Source organism: Eublepharis macularius, chromosome 2 (genome assembly GCF_028583425.1).
Source record: "Eublepharis macularius isolate TG4126 chromosome 2, MPM_Emac_v1.0, whole genome shotgun sequence".
NCBI lineage: Eukaryota > Metazoa > Chordata > Lepidosauria > Squamata > Eublepharidae > Eublepharis > Eublepharis macularius.
In genome coordinates, this window is record NC_072791.1 from 67,545,928 (window position 1) to 67,569,049 (window position 23,122).

A 23,122-nucleotide genomic window follows, 5' to 3' on the forward strand; every position below is an offset into this window, starting at 1 on the left:
ACGTTAAAACGCATCCAAGTTGCCACAGGCACGTTTCCAGGAGCAGAACTGATGCTTGGTCGAATCTGGCAAACCGGTTCATAATTTTTCTTGTAAAGATGTGATCTGGAAGCAGCCAGAAGGGGCGAGTAAAGCACGAGGAGTCACTCGCCCTTGGCAAGAAAGCCACTTCTAGAGCTTTGAGGTCAGATCGCTAATCTCATTCTCTGCCTCGAAATCAGAGGGCGCTTTCAACCTCTTTCATCCCCCTCCCGCGCGCTTTTTTTCTGTTTCGCGTTTTGTTCCAGGTCGGCCACCATAGCCTCCGCAGAATCTGCCTGGTAGGGATCTGTCAGCGTGAGTGCTGCGCCAGAAGAGCTATACAATCCCTGCAGGCAGGGGTTGGAGCGGGTAAGCGGCGGCGGCAGCGAGAGCGGTCGCTAGCCGGGAACTTGGCGAGAGGAAACAGCTGAGTGTGAAGGAGGTGGGGGAGAATCCGAGAGCTTGGAGCCAATTCTCTGGGGAGGGGGCGGGTTGGCTGCCCTGCTGGCTCGGGCACCCCAGCTACTTCCAAGCCTTGTGCCGTCAGTTTTGTGGACTGTGGTGAAATTGACTGGGGCTAAAGGGTAAAGCCAGCCCTCCTTCCTATTTTATCTCCTTCCTTCCTCTCTCCCCCCCCCCCCACCCCGCTCCACCCGGATTTGCAAGCTTTTTTTTGAAAAACCTGCAAGAAGATCTCCCGACCTTCCCTGTACTTTAAATCCTCTCCTCCCCTCTTTCTCCTCCTGCCTCTGCGGTCTTGATTCCTGCATAGCGAGGACGTTCCGGGTGAGAAGGGATGAGTAGGTGACTGAAAAGACGCCTTTAAATTCCACAGTGGCTTTCTTTGAACGGGGAAAAATCGGCTTCATGGACAGGCGCTAGGAGAGAAGTGTTCCTAAACCTCTCTTTCCTTCTCGGCGAAGCGCTGCTGCTTGTTCGCTAAGCTAACAATGGTTGGTTCGTGTAGTAGGTTTCCGTTTACAATTACGTTTATTTGGCTTACTGTAGAAAACTCTCTTGACAGGTTGAATTGCACCGCGGAGTTCTCGGTCTTCATAACATTTTTGCAAAAAGCTTCGAGGAGGCTTATGAACTCGCAGCTTCAGGCGTTTTGTGCTTTCTCTCACTTGCAGGCAGGGATGCATTTCATTTTAAACTTCTGTTGGCTATTTGGATAGATTGCCTCCTCCCCCTCCATCAGTTAAAGATGTGTGGAAGTTTGGGGGCCTGAAGCATCTCCTGGCTGCTCATCATACGTCTCTTAAATAAGGAATGGGAGGGAATATTTGAAATAGTATTTATATAAACTTTTTATTTAGAAAACATCTAGTACATTAGAGTATGGACTAAATGTGTGTTGGTTGATCTCAGACCTGCTAGGAGTAAATTCATTGTTTACCCCTTGCTTATGCATATGACTTCTATTTCCTTTGTAATTTAAATACCACAACCGTGCATTATGTGTTGTTACTCTGGTATGAACAGGGAAAGATGCTTTTCTTGGACACTTGGCTGTGATTCTGCCATAAGACTAATCTCTAATGACTGTGCATTGTACAAGGTGTCAAGATCTGACATTAGGATTTATTTATTTATTTATGCTTATGGAAAGGAGTGGGCCGACATTCTAACTTTAAATCTTGATGTTAATAGTGTGAGACTTATTGCAGCTCTTTTCACAATTGTCTGATATGATCACTGTAATCTTGAACGTAAAATGCTCCTCACAAAATTGTAATAGGACTTCGGCACTTGATGTGTGGTGTCATTCATTCTCCTTTTATGATGAAGTTAAAATGTGGTTGAGGATGTCCTCTATTGACTCATGTTGGGCTTTCCTCCTCCTTTTCCCCTCTAGGGTCCATATAGATCTCAGTCATTTGAACAGACCGAAGAGGAATTTGGAATAACAATAATAAAGGTTACAATAAGTGTGCCCTGAAGCAGAAGCCTTGTGATGAAATGAAGAGGGACTATCTGGAACGTGGAGTCACTGGAGAGAAATATGAAAGGCAGCACTGATGGAGGCCTGAACTGCTCTGTTGTGTTAGCTGCTGGGGAAAGTAGTGTTTGAGAGAGGGGCAGTGCACTGTCACCACAGGAAGCCATGATGTCCGTTGAAGGCTCAACAATAACAAGCAGAATAAAGAACCTGCTTCGATCTCCCTCGATCAAACTGAGGAGGAGCAAGCCTGGGAGTAAGAGGGAAGACATCAGCACTAAGGTGAGCTTTGCTTGTGAGTAATGTCTATTTTGTTGCCTAAGATTTGTCTGTTCATTACATTGGGTCACGAAATGTCCCAGGGTGGCAGTGAGTGCTGCTTCTGCTTTCCAAAGTTATGAGTAGTGCAGTAATGAAAGGCAAGGTTGCTGTCTGTTGAGGGTCACATAAAGGTTTTTTTTTCTCAATGTATGTGTGTTTAAGAACTTTAGAGTATGTTGGAACTGAAGCAATATTGAGCCCTTATACTTACCTGGGCGACTGGCATGAAAGAAGACAGGAGGTAATGAACCCCCACTCTTGTACAAGGAAGTGAAGGATAAGTGGCCGCTTAGATTAAAACAAAGCTTTTAACTTGTGTGTTTTATGCATCTTGAACATTCTTTTCCCCAAAGGAACATGTATGATAATCTGTTGCATTTAAAATGACAACAGGCAGTCTTTGTTACAAAAGCTGTTGCACTACATGACATATTACTAATTAATTACAATGAAAAGGATTAGAAGTTTCTAGGAAATAATCCTGCATTGAGGTAATGAATCCTTGAGAGGTTGCTGTCTGTCATTGTGCACATTTTGTTACTAGTCACTTTTTAAAACTTGTAATAGTTCTATCATTAAGTTTATTTCTCCCTCCCATGGTACTTTGCTCAAATGATATACAACAGACACACAGTGTGACTCTGCTCTCCTTGAGAGGGTGAGCTTGTTTAATTTGCATAGAAAATAAAAAGGCGGAATAAAACAGGCTGGTCACATTGATTAAATTAGGGACATGGGAGTCCAAATTTCTGAGTCCTTTCCTGTGTCCAATCGTATGACCCTGGAGGAAAAGCACAAACAAGTGACTCAGTATCCCCATCTGTAAAATTAGTCTAACTACATCTAATTATGAGTTATTACAAATAAATGTGTGCCTTAAAGTATCTTGGCCTGCTTGGAAGGATTACAACATGTGTTGCAAATGTCCTATACTTAAGCCCCAGCATAAACCTATACATTCTTATTCTGAAGTAAATTGCATTGAGATCCATCAGTTTTGCAGTCCCATGCTCACTTTTTTGGGGAGTGGGCAAGATTTAGTCTGCAGAATTATTTCTGCAAAATAAAAAAGAGCAAAACTAAAAAGGAGCAAAACTTTGCTTATTTGAATCTACTTGAGTTGAAGACAAGCATTAATTTTTTAAAAAGAAACTACCCTTGATAAAGTGCATTAAAAAAAACTATTGTAGCCTGAAATTAAATTAGTGCTTGCACTGTGCTGGTACAGTTTGTCTAATTTCATAAAGGAAGATAATCATCTATTTCATTAATTTAAAACTGTCATTTATCTGGTACAATTTGTGTAATTTCATAAAGGAAATTAATACTCTATTTCATTAATTTAAACTGTTTTGTTTATAGTCTCATTGTAATGGGCTAGCAAGACATGAGAAACTAAAGCAAAATGAAGGCACTCCTTGGTTTGTTCTTTCATACCCTGTGATTTTCTGTCTGCTGGACAATAACCAGTACTTAAAAGAAGCTGAAATTAGTATGTAATTCCTTCAATTCAAGCAAAATAAATTTATGCTAAGAAAGAACACAGTTACTTCATTTTCCTGATGTAATTAAGTGTTTTGAGAATATTGTGGAATGTTGGTGACAAAAGAGCTTGCAGCAGGCTAGGAATAAGCCTTATGAGTTCAGCATTAAGGACTGGCTATGAATAGAAATGCACAGCATCTGAGGGACGTCTGCCTCTGTGTCCCTGTCCTTCCCAATCCCTCCTAAGCAGCCACACTTGCCACCTGTGTGCTAGGTTATTTACTCTACTCAGTCTCTCTATCTCAGTTTTCTGCCAGTGCCTTCAACTAACACAAATAATAAACATTCTCCCAAGAAGAACAAATGGTATAAATGGATGCAGTTACATTGCATCATGGCAGCTGGTAGTAATACATGTTGCAGGAGATACAGTTAATTAGACGGACACTATTTTATATGGTTTAACTATGAAAGAGCACTATATCTCTTGGCGTCTAAAGTGGAAGATCCTAGATTTAGGGTTACCACTTCCTAGCCTGATACTCTAACCCACTGTGTCTCAGCTTTTAGGAAACCTAGGTTAAAATTTCTGCTTGGCCAGTAAAAACACACTGGGTGACTATGATCCAGTCATACTCTCCACCTGTCATTTGTTAAAAGTTGTTGAGAATAAAATGGGCCAGGGTGAGGGATTGAACATGTACATCATCCTAAACTCCTTGGATGAAAGGTGGAATAGAAGCATAAATTGGATAAAATCTGATTTTCTAAGAGAAGAGCTACCTGAGGCTTTAAGTACTTTATGCAAAATTATGGTTACTCAAATGATTTTTTAATTGGAAACTGTTAATTTTAGTAACTAGGAAAGCCACTGGAAAAAGTATGGTTGTCAAGTTATCACTGAGAGAGAGAGAGAGCACCTTTGGCTGTAATGGAACTGATTCAGCATCTGTGCCTCTGCCTTGTTCCTTCCTAATTCTGATGCTCATCATTTCCCCTCAAGTGAGTAGGAAGAGGGGTGAGTGGCCTGGGTTGAAGATGGAGGCACTGGATGTAGTAGCAAACTTTTCCCAGTACAGGTTCAATGCTTGGCTTGTGCTCTGGCGGCTTAAGTGAGAAGGGTACTCCTTGACCACATTTTTTTTTCTGATTAACTCAATTCAGCAAAAGGGGACTCAGTCACAAACAAATTGTGAATTGGATGATATAATATGGAAAAGAACATCAATGGCTACTACTATCTAAATTCTGGCTTAAAGAGAAAGTATGTGGCATGTTCTTCTCAGTCCAGAAATATGCCTTTTAGGCTTGATTAATGTCAATTAATGTTACTCAGTTTAGACCTGGAAACTATGTGTGTGTACTTTCTGTCTTTGTGTTTTAGTGCTGTGGCTTGTTTAGAAAAGGGTGGTGAGTTGCTTTCTAATTAATGACTGGGCTGCAATGGCGAACTTCCCAGTCAGTGTGGTACCTTCTTTGTCTCCAAGAAGTTTTCTGGAAGATGATTAGAGAAACCTGTATGAGGGAGGCAGGGAAAGAAGATGAAGAGCTCTAGTGTGGCCAACTGGCTCCTGTCCAGAGTACTCTTCGCAGGATTATAGTTGAGAAGTGTACAGGCTAGAAGAGGCCTGCTCATCTGAAACTGGTTTAAGTAGAACTTTTCACTGAAGTAATTCGCAGTCATTTTGCAGGAGGGGTACATAAATAATCTCTGTGACTCCGGCAAGAATGCACTCAAGAAATCAGTGTTAGGGTGTCTGTGAAGTATTTTTGCTTAAAGTGTATTGTCTAGAAAATCTAATCTTCTTGAGTTTTAATATTACTTGAACTACTACAGATACCTAGGCTTGTTTTTAGTATAGGCAAATTCTTTAAAGCCACATGTGAAGGTATGATTTTTAGACTTAAGGATCAAAGGCTTAGTTTTGGGTATATTTAAAATTAAGTTAAAAACAGCAAAACACTATTTAGTAAGATCATATTAACTACAACAATAGGATCGACAGATCAATCAGACACCTTGCCCCATCTTTAAAACCAGGGGATTTAAGTCTTTACTTATCTAGTTTATGGATAATAAGTTGGGTGGATTTAGTTGCTTATAGAACTCCACAAACTCTCTCAACTACCAATCAAGTGAAGCTTTAATAAGATGGAAGGGAAAACACGGTATATTAAAATAATATTGTCCAGTGTGATTTAGTGTCTGAGAAATTAGATTGCAGATAGTAGCACGATTTTTGTAATAACAATTCCTGGACTATTCCTATTCAGAACGTTTAGAGTGGGAGAAAAGGTAATGTATCTGACTTAATGGAAAATGAATATGTAAATGAAATCTCAAGGAGAGACACAGATTTATAGCCTCAGTTACAAACTTTTGTATTAAAAGGCAGCCTTCTGATGTTCCTCCATGGAAATAATTAACTGTTACCACTAAATGTGTTCATTGGTTTTGTTGTCTCGTATTTTGGTTCTAATTGGGATGCTTACATTTCTCTCAATTTTTTTTTAATGTGAATGTATTATTTTGAGTCCTCAAAGTGCTTCAGTCCCTTATTTATGCAATCAGTATATGAATAATTGAGTCCAAAGCAGAGGAATAAATCCTGACCCAGAAAACAAAGAAATATATCCTGAGTTATGAAGGCTGCTGATTCTGGGCCATGTAAGCAGTGGTCTAAAGGCTAAGACTTTCAGTATGCAGACTGAGAAGTGAGCGAGGGATGTAATTATATATGTAGATATTGACATCAACAGAGCCATCCTAAGCAGAGTTAAAGCCAGTGGGTTTAATGGATGTAACTGCTTGGGTAGCACTGCAAGTGTGTGAAAATGTTGGTTTAGAGACCTCCCAGAATGGGAGCCTAATAGATATTCATGGTGAGTATGAGCATACATTATCTACTCAAAGGCATTGCTATATTTTTATCACAGTTATGCCATAAAAAAGAGAGGTTAGTTTTGCTTTGATGTCCAACTTACAGTTATGTCTGGTCATTTTGTGTAAGTGTTTAACTTTTTAAAGAGGGTCATCTTACATTCAGTGGAATTCACTGAACAATATGTTAAGGGTAGTCCTGGCAACCCTAGGGTACACTCTATGCATTATACCTTGCTGAAGTCCCTCCTTTCCCCTGACCCTGCCCTCTCCAGGATCCATTCCCCAAATCTCCTGGAATTTCCCAATAAAGAGCTGGCTACCCTAAATAACATACCTATCTTTTGATCAGAAATGTATTTTTTGGCCTTCACAAAAGTTGGAGTCCTTCCTAAATCCAGAAAAACATTTTGTTTGAATTTAATTTTGCCACACAGAAACATTTAGTTTGTTTCATGGAGAGCATGTTTGAGGTAGGAACACTTTCAAGGAAGTGACCTTTCCAGGTGAAAGCAAAAGCGACACCATCACTTGAGATGACTGTCACGCTGATAGCAGAATATATGAATTTGCCTCTGTATTGTTTAAAAAGGCATGTGTAACCCTTATTGTTGTGTGATGAGTACAGCCAGGCTTATAATTTTTCTACACATATAGGAGGTTTTGAAATACAGCACTTTAAGTAGAATTTTCTTTTGGTTGGGCTGGAATTCTGTTTTCTGCAGAGTATACAATTGGTTGGGACAAAAATCAGTTGTACCACAAGATGTTCATGCCAGACAAGAAGATTGGTGGACTTAGCTAATAGCTTGGATACAGAAAGCATGAATAATGCACCCCAGCTGGGTTACCTGCTGCATGAGTTTTACTGTGGACTAAGGCTAAATCATTTGTGTACTTTTTGGATAATCACTCATAACAATTCAGCCTTTTTAAGTGTTAGTGCCTCTTTCATATAAGGTGAATGATTCTTCTGTGTCCATGGGCTTCTGAATATAACAGCTAGGTTTGCTGGTGGATTGTATAGTTTACATGGTTACTTTTTCACTGTCATCCTGATTATGTTTAATGCAATGGTTTTGGCTTGTCTATGACAGTAAATGCTGGCACCTGATCTCCTCTATTGTTCAGACTGCTGTGTCTGCAATATTAAAATGTCAAATTATGTCTTGCATTGCTTTCATTTCTCATGGGCTTAGTGTCATAGACTGGATCGGGTTAAAATCAGATGGATTTGTTAAAATTAGTTAGCCTATATCTTTTCAAATCTTTATCTTATGTATGATCTTAGGGAATCTTATTTCTGACTGTTTACCTACTTTGTTCTTATAAGTGCAACCAAATTGCCATAAGGCACATCCTAAAACAAGAGTTGTTTTTAAGCCCAGATTCTGGCTTTGGTTTCTTTCTGATTTTAGGAGAGAGAGTCTCTTGCCTGATAATCCCTTTATGGCACTGCTTGTCCTGTCACCCATGAGCTGTTGAGATGTAGTTGTATACATTATCAGGAAGGTGAAGAAAAATAAAGCTGAGAGCAGGAGGCAGGGATGTACAAAAAGGAAGACAGCCTGGTGGGAAGACTGGTCTCTTTGTCTGAAAAGAGACCACAACCTATGTTTTGGTTTTTGTAACTAGTTTTTGTTCTGGCTCTTCAGTCTCTTCTGTTAAAAAAACAGTTAAGTATACAGACTTTAATACTGATATGAGGAAGGGTTAAAATAGATGGATTCAGAGGATAAATATTTGGCAGTCAGAAGTGTTAGTTCTTCTAAGACAAGGCACTTAGCTCAAGGAAGTTGTTCTCTGCCCAGCTATATATAGTTTGATCAGGTAGCACTGTGAAACATTACGAGATTTTTTAATTAATATGCTTCAATACAGATCTTTAAGCCAAGGATATTCAGCTTAGCTTTGGTTGTTTTCTAGAATTTGATGATCATGTTACTTAATATGGTGGCATCTCAACTTTGGCTTCTTTTTGTCTTTAAAAATTTTCTTTATTTAAACTATAAACTATACACCATAACATAATAAACAATAAACATAGAGAATAAGAAAAAACACACAATTTTAAACATGACACACTAACAATACATATATCTATATAATTAAAAGGAAAAGGGAAAAGAAAACGAACAAGCAAAAAACCTAGATTACACTGCAGGTTGAGTTCCGTTTTTCTCCGCAACAAGTATATATCATTTCTAGAGTCACACAACCCCTCTTTTTTCTATTGTTCATGTTTCTTAGTCCATAAATGCAGATGTCATCCAATTCTTGTTATCCATTTCATGCAAAAAGTCTATTAACGGTTTCCATTCAGTCAAGAAGTTAACTACTGTCCTTTCTCTAATCAGTGCAGTTAGTTTTGCCATTGACGCAAACTCCCAGCACTTTTGTCAACCGTTCCTCCACTGTAGGCAATGTTGTAGTTTTCTACTTTTGTGCATAAAGTACTCTTGCTGCTGTAATAAAGTATAAAAACAGTGTTTTTTCCAACTAGCTGTCTGTTACTCCCAACAGAAAAGTCTCTGGCTTCAGCTGAAGTTTAATCTTCAAAATCTTCTGAATTGATGATTGTATCTGTAACCAAAACCTCTTTGCTTTCTTACATGTCCACCACATGTCCTTTCTTGTTTGACATATTTCCAACATACATTTGACGCCCCCTTATACATTCTAGCCAATTTTTAAGGCGTCATATACTAACGATACATCATTTTGTAAAAATTTTCTTTAATACTGGAGCTTAATGTAAATTTCAGCCTTCTTGTCCACGTATTTTCCCCTTGCTCCATTAATATATCGTGTCCACAATTTTTTGCTCATTTAATCATACATTCTTTTACTTGCTCTTTTTCTGTCTCAAACTTCAACAAAAGTTTATACATGTTCATCATTTGTACAAAGGGCTATTTCAAATTCAGTTTTAGATTTCTCAAAGTCATATTGACTCTTGTCTAATTTGAATCTCTCCAGAATTTGCATATATGAAAACCACTGGCAAGCGTGCCCTTCCGCTGCTAAGTCCTCTCTTGATTTAATTTTAACTTGGTCCTGAGAGAATTCCAATAAATCCTGATAAGTTAACCATTTAGGTGGACTAACCATTTCCCTTCTAAAATGAGCTTCTTGTGATGACAGCCAGAGAGGTATTTTTGAATAAAACTTAAGTTTGTATTTATTCCATACTCTCAGGATTGCACGCCTTACATAATGATTATTAAACTCTGCGTTGGCTTTAACTTTGTCATACCATAGATATCCATGCCACCCAAATTTTAGATCATGCCCTTTCAGGTCCAGTAATTGTCTGTTTTTTAACAGTCAACTGTGGCTTCTTAACAATATGGAAGGAAAAAAAAGCATCAGTGTAGATTCTGTCTGTAAGGCAGGAATTTATGTAGCATAAGATCTCTCTCCTGAAAACAGTTTTCCTTACATTGTCTCTTTGATCATTCTGGTTCTTCTGAGTGGCTTTCTGACAAAGACTTCAGATTGAAAGATAGAAAAAGCCTTACAAGCTAGTTCTGCTTAGGGATTTCATTCCCCTGGTGGGGGTGGGAGATCCCCCATTTCCAGCTTCTGCCCCCCCCCCACTTTTCACCTGGTGAGCAGGGGGGAAAGGTGCGGGAACAGGCATGGGAGCTCTGCAGTGTGGTCTTGCAAAATCCACTGCACTTCTTCATTGGGCTGGGAAGCAACAGGTCCTGTACAGGGCCAATTTGAGAAAAATAGGCCCCAAATGCAACGTAAGTCCTCCTGGTGCCCATCCAAGCCCCCCTGGTCCAAGCCCCGGGGGACATAGCATCCCTAGTTCAGCTTGCTAAAATAAACTCCCATTGAACATTTCACTGTTGATCCCAAAGTATTTTATGATCACAACAAAGGGGTTGAAAACATTTGAATCTGTGCAATGTGACTTAACTTTAATGCTTATAGCATTTATACCCCAAAAACTCAGGAGCCAGACTCATTTTTCATCCTTCATGGTTTCCAGTTTTAATTACCATGTTTTCTAATCATTGTTACCACAAAACCTAATCCTGACACTTTTCATAGTTTCTCATAATTGTATTAAAGCTATGACAAAAGTGTTGTATATAGAGGTAACCCTGATTGTCATCCCCACAACAGCCTAACTTCTCCCCAACTTCTTGTAATTCCATTATTGCTTTAAAAGCTCAATTTAATTGAATACGGAGAAAGTAACTGGTTAAGAAATGAATTTATCTACCACCACTGAATGGTGTAGTTAACTTTACGTGTGAGCTGCTGTAGGACCCTATTGTGGTGAAAGGCAGGGTATAAATCAAATAAATAAATATAGCTGAAAATGGGCAGATAAAGATTGATTGGTGAGTGTGAAGGACAGAAGGAAGTAGGGAAAGGTTAAGGATATGGGGGTTGCTGCAGGGGGGGGGAGAGGAAAATGAGGTGCCCCCTGCAAGTCCTTGTGGGTCCCTGGCTTGTAGAACTACTAAATAATCAAACACTATCATCCTGTGCATGTTATTTCAGTTTAAAACTGCTGTATTTAGTGGGTATTGACTGCATAGTCTTGCTTTATAAGTCCCCCAACGGTTTTGAAAATCTAAATTGCTTCAGCCCAGTGTAACCTTGCTAGCTTTTTCAATGCAGAAGAAACTGTAGTGGGTAAATGTTAGCTCTCCCTTCTGCATGTTGTTTTAAATGTGTTTCTTGTAATTAATTCTCAGTAGGAAGCAGTTGGCAATCCTTTAACAATGTTTGCTTTGCCAAAAACTTAAATTGTTGCAGCTTTCTCTCTCCTATATTTATTCTCCCTGATAGTGTCATCTGCTGGTGGATGGATTGGTATTGTATAGGCAACAGGACCTTATTATCTATGCACTAGATGGGATCTAAAATAAGTGGCAAGTTTAGACTTGAATTGGAATGCTTCATCAGTACGAATGATTGTACATTTTATTTAGTCATCCTAGTCATTGTGTTTAGTCATTAATTTTTTGCAAATATTCCAGTTAATTTATTACCTTTTACATTTAGAATTTGACTTAAATGTTTTCAGAACATTATCTTTCAACCCTGCCTGTAATGTCAGCAGATCCACAAAAAGATGGAGTATCTTTCAAAAATATTGCAAGAAGCAGTACTTAAACTTGGATTTTATGAATCCTGATTTGGTTTGCTGTCAAACTTATTTTATTGTGGAATTCACAATTCTATTGTGGAGCAACTTGTAGATATTCCACGTCTGATTTTTGCTGTGAATGCTCCATCAAAATGAATCCAAAATCCACCATGATTTCAATGACTTGGCTGTATCACACTTTTATCCTTGGAACATCTGTGTGCCTGCACTATTTTGAACTTGTGTAAAAGGATCTCCTGAAATATTGCCAAAAAACTTGTTACAGTGTGTTATACATTTGTATGAGAATGTAGCTTTACAGCTACAAAAGCCATGATGTGTTGAAAACTGAATAAAACTGTATCTAAGTGCATCATTACCCTCACAGATTTAACTAGGGTGCATTTTCTAACAGAAATCCAGTGTGGGAATGTCTATGTAATAACATGAAAAAGACTGGTGTTCTGTAGTGTTTCCGTAGGATCATTTGAAGGTTGATGACTAGCTTATAATATGCCTGAGGGGAAAAAAACCTAAGTGAACTATATCGCTCTTTTGCATGCTTTGATATGTTGTCCAAAGTGTTTTTTGAAGTCATGTTCCCACAACTGTAGGAACCAAAAGACCACATCAACATTTGTTCTATGTTCATTCTAATGAGTTTCTTTCATTAAATAGTGGCATGGCTTTTTCATTCCAGCATGGGAAGGGTTTTTCTCCACAAGTCCCTTCTAGAGAGAAAAAAAATGTTTTGGGATTAGCTCTAATACTTCTGCTTTTGCTTTTGTGTGACTGTTGCTTATTGTTTCCAGTAGGCTTTAAAGAGCCCAGGAAACTCTTTACTTCATGTATCACCTATTGTTGCCTCAAGGTTTGTTGGCAATAGTTGAGACTTAGAGCATTTTCTCTTAATGGGATTTATATTGGCACCCAGGGCCTTGTCTTGCTGGGAGAAGCACCCTAGTGCATCCTGGCTAGCATATTCGAGAAGAATAAAGTGTAAATACCTCTAATTTTTCAGGAATCCTGATACAAAGCTGCAAGGGGATGGTAACTGAGGGCCTTCCTGAAGCGTATTATTTTGTACTGTTAGTGTTGAGGGCTATTTGTGCCTGGGTGCTTTATGCTGGGGGAAACACTGAACTCTTATTCAGTGTTGATCATCACAGTCCTCAAAAGCAATTAAGACAGGAGCAAGGGACAAAATCCAGTTAGAAAATGGGAAGGCTGAGGATTTTTCCTTAGCCTGGGAAGTGCCCCATTCTCCTGGAAGAAGTTAGGCAATCTCTTTCAGTGGTCAACCTGTTGAAAATCAGAAAGTGCGTGTATTGCAAATGCACTTCCTTTTCCTGGAAAGAATTTGTGTTTAGCTTGTATTTTGAGGTTTCTCTGCCTGCTTATGTGTATTATCTCTCTCTGCTGCTCTCTGTGCTCTTAACTTAAGATGGCTTTAGCAACATTCCCCAATAAGGAAAAAACTGTAAAGGCTAAACAGCAGCTTAAGATCATAGATAATATATAAACAGAGCTCTTGCTGTTTGAGTAGCTGGTGATAATGTGGAACTTGAGTATAGTTGTTTTTTAACTGTTTCTTCTTTCTCAAGGCTGAGTTCTTTGGTACTCCAGTAATATTTGCATGACTGAGCCTTGCTGGGATAATGGGGGTAGTACTGGCCAGTAGAGGTAGGCATAGTTTGGAAAACAGACCAAATTTTTGCATGGTCCAGCCCGGTTCATGAACACACAGTTCGTGGGACTCACCTTTTTCACGAATGTTGGTCCATTTGGGCTGGTCCGTTGGTCCATGAGTCCAGGCATCCTGGCGCCGATCTATCAATTCCCTAGGCAATGGAGAGGACATCCGCAGACATTTTGCAGCCCTTAAACACTTAATAGGCAGCTCTGCCTGCTGAGCAGAGAGCTCCCATTCTACTCTATGGAGCAAGGAGCAAGAATGAATTCCAGGGGCAACGGAGTGTACGTTCTGCAGCCAATCTTAGCCCTCAAAACCGTGATAGGCAGCTCTGCCTGCCAACCCAAGAGCTCCCATTCTGCTCTATGGAGCAAAAATGAATTCCCTAGGCAACGGGAGGGGTGGATGTTCTGCAGCCATGGCAACACCAATCTTAGCCCTCAAAATGTAGATAGCAGATCTGCTTGCCAACGCGAGAGCTCTCATTCTTCTCTATGCGAGCAAGGAGCAAGAATGAATTCCCTAGGCAACAGCTGGGAAAGTGTCTGTGTGGTGAGTGAGGGGGCTCTTCCCCTTCCCTTTTCTGTTTGATTTTGCCTCATTGCTACTTTTTGGTGCAGCTAGCCAATACAAGTCAATTGGCATTTGCTGCCACTGCTTGCCTGCTCGCTCGCTTACTCTCATTTGGCACTCAGTGGCTGCGGCAGTGAGAGGGGGCGGTGGCGAGAGCGAGCGGTTGCACTCGCAGCAAGAGCCTGCTCTTGCTGCCGCCGCCTGCTCTCGCAGTGCAGGAGCGCACCCCCTGCCCGGGGAGGGGGCTCCCCAGGGAGTGTGCCCCCCGCCAGCCACGTAAGTGGGCATGGGGGGGAGGGGGGATCTAGGGATCCACTGCCCCCAGTGGGGGAATGGCAACCCTATCTCCAAACTACATACATCAGTACCTTTGGAGGAAATAAGTACCTTTAGAGGAATCTAAGAGACAGAGGTCCTAGAGGCTACAGTGGGTAAATGCTGTAGGACTTCCATGGTATGCCATAAAGAACATGAGACACTGATTGTCACCTGTAGAGACAGTAAGGCCAGCGGCTGAAGCTTACAGAATTTCTTCAAGGTTAGCCTCATACAGAGGGAGCATTTTAGTAATTTAGCGTCAAGGCTACTGAGTGATGGCTGTGAGGATTTCTGTTAATTTTTCTCAAAAACCAGAATTTTTTCTCTCTAATGCAGTTTTTCTATGGGGAAATACATATTTATTGATCCAGCTAAAGTCCTGTCTTCATGGAGATTAGTGTGAGAATTGCTTCTAAATCTGGATGAACCCAGACTCCAGCAGTTGGAAGGAAAACTGTTGGCTTCAGATTACATGGTTTTACATTTTTCTAAATGCTAACTCAAAACTTGCAATCTGTGATTCCACTTTCCAGTTTTGTGTGTGTTCAGTCTATTGGTGATCAAAGCTTCTTTGGTGATATTTTACAAATGGCAAAGACTTGACTGTTAGCAAATTAATGTATAAAGTTGTTTGGGGCTCAGAGTAGAAATCTGTCAGTGTCGTGCAGCTGCCAAGCAACGCTAGGCTTCTTGGTGTGTTGTTCCTACAAGGGGGCGTCACTGAAGCATTTTCCAAGCTGAGCTGCAGAAGTAACAGCCTTTACGTGAAGCTATTTCCAACCACTGTGGTCTCAATGTATGTGCTCCAGTGTAGAATTACATCTGGCTGGAAATAAACTCAGGGCCTCTTTGTTTCTTTAACTCTTGACAATAGCTTTGTTACATTGGTGTTGGTTAATACAAATAATGGTGAGGGGGGAGTCTGTTTATCTGGGAATAAGAGGAATATTTTAAAAAACCTTTCAAAACAGCCTTTATGATGCAGCATCAAATTCTATGGATTCCTTCTTTGTAAGATGTAAAACCCTGAGGTTTTGAGGGGAAAAAGGCCTGGCATGGTCCGCTAGAGAGAGCATGTTTTTTTCCAAGAGTTATAGTTTCATGACTGGGTTGTTAAGCCTTCTTTACCTTTGTAGCACATAGCAACAAAACATGGAGTAATATATTTTTGTCATTTAAAAAAATGTGAGGTAGACTTTGGGCCAGTAGCTATGCCTATAGCTACCTGAGGGAGAAAAGTCGAGCATTGCCACAACTCCTCCTCCTTTGTGCTGTTGCTAATATTATTCCAAATTTTGTAATTGCTGGATTATTGTTGTTTCTTCTGTGAAGTTAGAACCAATGGCTTCAAAAATCTTCTTCAAAAAATGTTCCTGAGGTGAAACTAAAATGGCCCATGGCCTTTTCTGGCCACAATTCCTCCAAGTATTGCAAACAATTTACCCTCATAGCTTGCAGCACAACCAGGGCTTTTTTTCATGGGGAACGCGGGGGAATGGAGTTCTGGAACCTCTTGAAAATGGTCACATGGCTGGTGGCCCGGCCCCCTGATCTCCAGACAGAGGGGAGTTTAGATTGCCCTCCGTGCCGCTGAGTGGTGCGGAGGGCAATCTAAACTCCCCTCTGTCTGGAGATCAGGGGGCGGGGCCACCAGCCATGTGACCATTTTCTCTGAGGGCAACCCACTGAGTTCCACCACCTCTTTTCCCAGAAAAAAAGCCCTGAGCACAACAACATATCATGTCAAAAGGCTGCCATATGGGAGAGCGCCTTGAAAGGAGCACAGTTGTCTCATGCATGTTCAAGGGAAAAGAGCTTTGAAAGGTTGGCTTGGGTTTGAAACCCATCACGATGTTGCTTGGGCAGTGATTGGGCAGAAAGCTGGATATTTTGAGCAACAAGGTTTATGCTTCTTCCCCCTGTCATTCCAGTAGGTAATTATCAGGCCATAAGGGGACATACCAGTTTTTCCTTTGAGAGAACATGGGTTCTTATCTTCAGCTCATCCCTGAAGGAAAAAGGCAATTGGCTAAAGTGTTTCAAGGGAAAGCCATTAGACTCTCTAAACAGCACATCAATATAGCTTTGTCATGTGGCAGATTGTTTGGCTAGGTCCCTGGCCTCTATGGTCACCATAAGGAGATATGTTTCGCTATGATCCATGGCACTGGCTCCTCATCATAGGGCAAGGGTAGAAGATTTACCTTTTGAAGGCGAGGAAGTCTTTAGGATCAATTATAATAATAATGATGATGGTATTGATAATAATAATAACTGCACTTATACAACACTCTTCTAGACAGATCAGTGCTCCATCCAGAGCGGTGAACAAGTTAGTGTTATTATTATCCCCACAATACAGCTGGGGAGTTGGGTCTGAGAGGAGTGGCTTACCCAAGGCCACCTACTGGGCTCATGGCAGTAGTGGGAGTCGACCCAGTAGAGTACTGATTCTCAGCTGAACCTGAAAAGATCAAAGACTGCTAGGTAGCAGCCAGGTCCTTGGGGATTACCCCAATATACCCTGATCCTTTTAAGCAGAAGGGATATTCTAGACAGAATCTTCCTCACCAAAGATATCCTAAGGCACTCTGGCCAACATTCTTAACCCCAATTTAAACTTACACACTATTTCTCATTCTCAGCCAAGATACAGGTTTTACTTTTCAAAACTGGAGGGTTCATGTTCTCTGAAGGGACCACGGGGCTCTGGAAAGCAGGGTTTTTGACTTCCCTTCCATCCTTCCCTTCAAGGACTGCCTGGCCCAGTTCATCTGCAGTTGGGAAGCCATTATTCAGGATGTCTGGATCCTTGTCATCATCTGCTAAGGTTATGGCTTGGGTTTCACACCACACCAAGTTACTATATTCCTCTCATTGCTATCAAACCACAACTGACTTATGGAGATCCCAGCAAGGGGCTTTCAAGGCAAATGAGAAGCAGAGGTGGTTTGCCAGTGCCTTCCTCTGCAGGGTCTTTCATGGTGGTCTCCCATCCAAGTAGCGGCCCTACAGCTTCTGAGATCGGGCTATACCATCCGTCCCTTCCATTTTCTAACCAGATTATTTTAAAAAAAGTTTTGCATGGGTTCGTTGAGAGAAATTCTTCCCCTGTTGGGATCTTGGGTTTGGTTTGCAACCGCTGATATACAAGGAGCATATTTCCATGTATCATTAGAAAACAAGTTCAGAATGTTTCCACTATACACATGTGCACCTCTAATGCTCCATATTACCCTTTGGCCTCTCTTTTGCTCCATGGGTTTTCATAAAAGTTCTGGTGGTATCACTTGCCAACATTAGAGAACAGGGCTGCATTTTTTCCCTCAGACACTGTGTGGTATGGGCCTGCATAGTTGGCTTGTCTTACCTGAGTATTGGGTTACATTTGGCTTGTGGGTTGATTTGATGAAGTAAAATAGCACTCACACAAGCAGTTGATCTTTGCTATCATTCTCCGGCATGAACAGACTGCAGTTTCTCTTATTCCCTTAGCCTCCCACCTTTCCCAGCTACTGCTATAAAAACATTGCCTCTTGGTAGCCAACTTCCTCTGTACTTGAGCTAGCTGTACTAAATGAATGTGTTGACTGGCTTGTTCCATTTATTGCCTTAAGTATGCAAACTTACATTTCTTTTCCCTTGTTTATGTGGTGCATGTTGTTGTGCTTCTGATTGAACTAATGACCTTGAGAGCTAAATTAAGTAGAAGCTTTTTCAGACTGACCTATAAAGCCACTGGTTGTGTGGCTGTACAGAGAAGAGAATTTAAACCCCTTTAAGATTCTGCTCATGCATATGTAGATTTTATACTACATTAAAGGGTTGAGTTAGAAAGAAGCTGACGCTACAAGTTTCCCATGGACTTGGAAATACAAGGTGTTTTTTTTAAAAAGCACAGTCTAGTACTAGCCTTTGATTTGGGAGACCTCTGTTCAGTCTTTATCCCTGCCATGGGATCTGGTTTGCAGCCTTGGGCTATTGCTCTTCCTCTGATGCTGTTTGTTCTTCTAATGTAAACTGAAAACAACAGTGATCTTAACATATAAGGTGGTTGTGAGAAGGTGTACCTATATAGAATCATTCTGCTGTTCCAGTCTTGCTGATTAAAAATAAGTGAACACAAGTGATTGTGCTCATTTGAAATGCAAAACGTGTGTGGGCACGATAAAGCAAAACAAGCAATTATTTAAATTGCTGGGAATTATTCAGGTTGGTTTCTAGTTTTTAACAGTGACTTCCTTCTTTCTACAGCATTTGTTTATTGATTCATAGTTGCCTATCAGCATTTATTAAATATACAGAGGAGTTACTTCTGCTTGTTTAGGGACAGGCATGGTAATAGGAGTACCATGTTCCAAAGAGTTTTTTTCTTTGTGAATAGCAGCTACAAAGAGGTCTTATAAAGCTCTGGAAAGGCATGTGGGGTTTTCGACACTTTCCTCCATATAATTTACCTGACCTGAACATCCCGTGGATCTGTCTTTTATCCCACTGGTGCAAATATACAGGCACACTGTTTGTCCACATTGCTGTTTGAACTATTTTGGACCATTTTGTGCATTACACAAAAGCAACCCTGGATTTACTAGACTAATCCAACAGGAGAGTTGAAGCCAATTCACAGGTCTTTGTGGTGTGTGGTACAGCTTTGTTTTATTTACGCTTTACACTTTCAGGTTTACACTTGAATTAGAATTTGTGAATTGGCCCTTCATTTCCAAACTGAACTTGATCATTGAGATCAGTTACTGTTTATATAAAGACTAAAGATCTTTGTGTGGAAGGTGAGCTTCAGGTACATAAAAAAAAAAAACAGTTCATTGCTTTTCTCACCAGTACTGTGGTTGACTACTAATTCACCTGCTCAGCAATTACTAATCCTGATTTTCTTCCCTGCCCTCTTCCATGAATAAAAGGGTACTGTCCAGTAAGCTGTATTGTTTTTTGTCCCTATATGGTCACATAATTACAAGCATTGATTTCGTCCGGGGAACAGAACTCGTCTATTACTGGAGGGCATCCCGCACGGGCAGTGTAGCACAGGTGCTCTTGGAACGAGGAGGAGTGTCACTTGTTGCTAAATGTTTCCCAGGTTGCCTTATGTTGGTTTGGAGCATACATTTAAAATAGAATATGCAGAATTCACATTCTGGTGCTTATCCAGAATCAGTTTCGCCGATCCGTTTGGCCTCAGCCAGCATTAACTCCAGCAACATTTTGGAGAAGCAGGTGGAATGCCATAATTGGTTAAAACCATAAGGGGCCATTATCTACAGCCTTCAACTTCATTTATGATCGTTTTAAATGGATAAATTTGGTCAGGATAAGTTTTATGAAAAACTGGCTGTTTTTAGGTGAACGTCTTTCTTTTTTCCTTCAGTAGTTGGGCCTTCTCATATTGAATGAACAAGTTCCCAGGTAGAATGGTGAGCTTTTAAGCCTAGACTCAGAATGGGCATAAGCATTCTGCGTGACCTAGCATTCATTCCCGTTTTTCCTGATAATGTGACTTGCGGGTTCAGGAGAATACTAGACGTCTGCAGGTTCTGTGACCTGTGAAGTAATCCTGAGATGCTCAGGGATCTTGTTTATGCAAAGCTGGATTCTCTCCACTGCTATACAATCTGTTCCCAGATTATTACATGTAGGTGGATGGATATGAATACAGAGGGATATGTAATACTGCTTTATCTCTAAGTGGTGTTAAAACCTGTTGTCTCTTCTACAAATAATGCTGGCAAAAGCAAAGAGGTAAACAGTGGTATATGGATGGAATCTAGCTCCCATGTTGTTGGTTTTAAATGGATCTGTTCCTGTGATGTACTGTGGCTTGCTTCTTTTCCTTAGCTGTAAATGCAGCATGGTCAGCATTTATACCGAACAACAGATGCGAGGAAAGCCTTAATTCTCTGATGCTGGAAGGGCACTTGGTGATAATGTTCCCTCTTTTATAAGCAGCTTATTGGACAGGGAGGAAGGCAGGCAGGGAGGAAATTGCATGCAGCTGTGTTGGAGATTCATGCTCGGCTTGTTGAGGGATGATTGAAAGAAATGTTGGGCATGAAGTAAGATCAGTGTTAATAATAAAATATGTGCATGCAGCACACATGTAAGGGAAACAATGTGATATATTGTTCTTTTGAGTGTCACACTTGCTATCTGCTCATTCATCCATCTTCCTTAGATTTTTCTTTTATCGTTGCATTGCAAGCCCCTGGGAAGTTTTAAACTGATGTATTCTTGTTTTTCTATTCAACATATTGTGTCAAGTATCCTCTTTATAGGTTGCTTCAAACATGATGAATTTTCTGCATGGATAATACTTCACGTAGGAAGAAAAGATGCACAAAGTAGTGAGTGATGCCAATGTTGCTGCTACTGTGAAATGGTGTGTGTATACCATCTGTCAAATAATCACGTCTGTGACCATCATGATCTAGGTGCATTGTGAGCTTTTTGTAGGGTTGGGGGATAATCTCCATGTAAATCCCATGTCATATTTGGTACCACTGAAAATGTCTGTTTTGTTGTCCCCCTGCCTCTTTTTTTTTAAAGTATGTCTCCTTGTGAATCAGTTATTCCCATGCAATTGGCAGAGTGTATCTATTGATGCAGTAGTTGTTCTTGTTGTCAGTGTTGGGGGCTCTCTTTTGGATGGAGGCTAATCAAGTGCATGTATAAAGGAGAGCAATCCTGAGGGTCCAGCTTAAATACTTCTCTGCATGTCCAGTCATATTCTGCAAGTTGTGGGCAAGACTTGGAACAGTCATCAGATGGCTAGCAGCGGAGTACCTCTTGCCCTTGGGCTTCAGTGTGTGGTTGTATGTTTTCAAATAAGTTGCCTAAGAGCTGATTCTGTACCAGGCACTGAGTCTGATCTTTTCTTTTTGGAGATTTGCATGAAACAAAGTGAGAACAAAATAAATGAGAATTAGACAGATGGTTTAAATTGGATTAAAATTATTCCCTTGGCTGACAAGGAAGGATACTTGAATGAGATGAACAGAATCTTGGAATATATTCACATTACAGACTTTGGTTTCATTTGCTCTTGATAGGGAGCCCTGTGAATAATCATTTGGTAGTAGGGTATTATCAAAATACTCAGCACACCTGCTGTAATTAACTAGATTCTTTGGGAGGAGGCATGACCATTAGTGGAATAAGGCTGATGAAAGTTTATGTATTATTACGTAGATGTCTGAAGAATCCTCAGGTGAGTAAAGCTGTGGATAGTGGCTGCATCACATCTGTCATTTCCCAGCTGCCAAAATGGAAAAGTCAATATATTCAACTTATTAAAAGTCTCTTTATTCTTAAACAGTCATCACCAACCTTATTCACAAAGGTGCATCATATTTAATCTGCAGTTATTAATTACAGCCAGTCTTATTGAAAGGCAAGCTAAGCTATGGTTTACAAATGATAGTTCCAGGAACACTTTTAAAATGTCCCACAACATTTCAGAGTCTTCAAGAAGGAAACATGGGGAAAATGCACATTGCAGAATGATGATGTCTTTTTGGCATATGTGTTGAAATGGTTGTATTAAAGAATCCCACCCCCTTCAAGGTGTATTCACTGTATTTGTGTATTTAAGCCTTTCTATTATTTTTAAAGCAAGTTCCTTTCCAAAGCAGGAAAACTTTAAAAAAAATGGCTTTGTAATAAATTGAGTCTGCCCTTCCTTAGATGGCTTTAGTTGTTTATCCTTGGATATCCCAGACCAAATATCCACCTAGCCTCATACTATTTATTTTGGCAGTGGTTCTTCCAAGATCTCAGTCAAGTGCCTTTCCCATCTTCGCAACCTGATATTCTTTAAACTAGAAATGCCAGGGATTAAATTTGAGACCATCTGTGTTCTATGGGTCTTTGAGACCACATGTGTTCTAAATGAAATTACCCCCCTCTCCACTCCCCCAAGCAAAGCTCTGAATCTAGTCACATTGGTTGGCTGATATTAATTTCTCTTCAGGAAAATAACTTTATTGGACAATCAGGGATTGAGTAAGTGTAGTTAGGGGATGGAAATACAGAGGTAAAATTTTGTTGGTATTACAGAATACACTTCTTGTAACAGGCAAAATAATATCTTAGAAGCTTATTTTCATATATTCTTGGTTCTTAACAGCGAGAAGTGTTTTACTTAGTAATTTAGGTACAGCAACAATGTTTCTTCAGGAAGTTTCCTATGACAGTCCATGTTTTCTGGAGTTAGTAACTTTCTTTGTGCTCTTTGCTCCTTTGCTCCTTTCTTGAAACTAGAGGGCATTTCTATTTCCTGAGTAGTCTAAAACTGTTTTCCCTTCACAACAGCCCTGGGGTCCTCCTCGGAGCCAATTCTCCTTTGAAACTGGGCTGGACTTAATCTTCTTCTCCTCAGAAGATATAACCTTTCTTCTTTTTGGCTTGAAATGGAGTCTCAACCCACTACCTAATCACCCTTGCCAAAATACACTCCCAGTTCTCTGGTGTCTGTGTAAAGCTACTTCAGCTTATGCTGACACTTAGATTTTGAATTCTTAGATAGACTCTTCCTCAAGACAGTAATATTACAGTTAAGGCAAAGGAGTCTTCTTTCTTCACTCTAATGGTGAACCTGTCTGACTTTTCTTGTCACACTCCCTGACTCCAAATCCTGTCAGAAAACCAACTGACTGCCTTCAGACTGGCTCTGACTGACCAATCAGAGAGGGAGCAGCCTGTCACTCAAGCTCTCCATTCTAGTGAATAGTTAACCCTTCCCCTCCCAGCTCTCTTATTTTGCAG

The 23,122-nt window shown here is 40.4% G+C and overlaps 1 protein-coding gene across 4 annotated transcripts in view; it reads left to right on the forward strand.

The window, feature by feature from the left end:
- Positions 1-368: 368 nt before the first annotated feature.
- MAPKBP1 (mitogen-activated protein kinase binding protein 1) overlaps positions 369-23,122 on the forward strand; it is a 162,294-nt gene continuing 139,540 nt past the window's right edge. For 3 of the 4 annotated variants that reach the window (XM_054970918.1, XM_054970920.1, XM_054970919.1), the window contains exons 1-2: positions 369-463; positions 1,880-2,245. In XM_054970918.1, coding sequence (XP_054826893.1) covers positions 2,129-2,245 — 117 coding nt within the window. In that variant the 5' untranslated portion in view covers positions 369-463; positions 1,880-2,128. Of the gene's footprint in view, positions 606-1,879; positions 2,246-23,122 lie in introns of all 4 variants that reach the window. The other variant, XM_054970917.1, reaches the window with a different exon arrangement.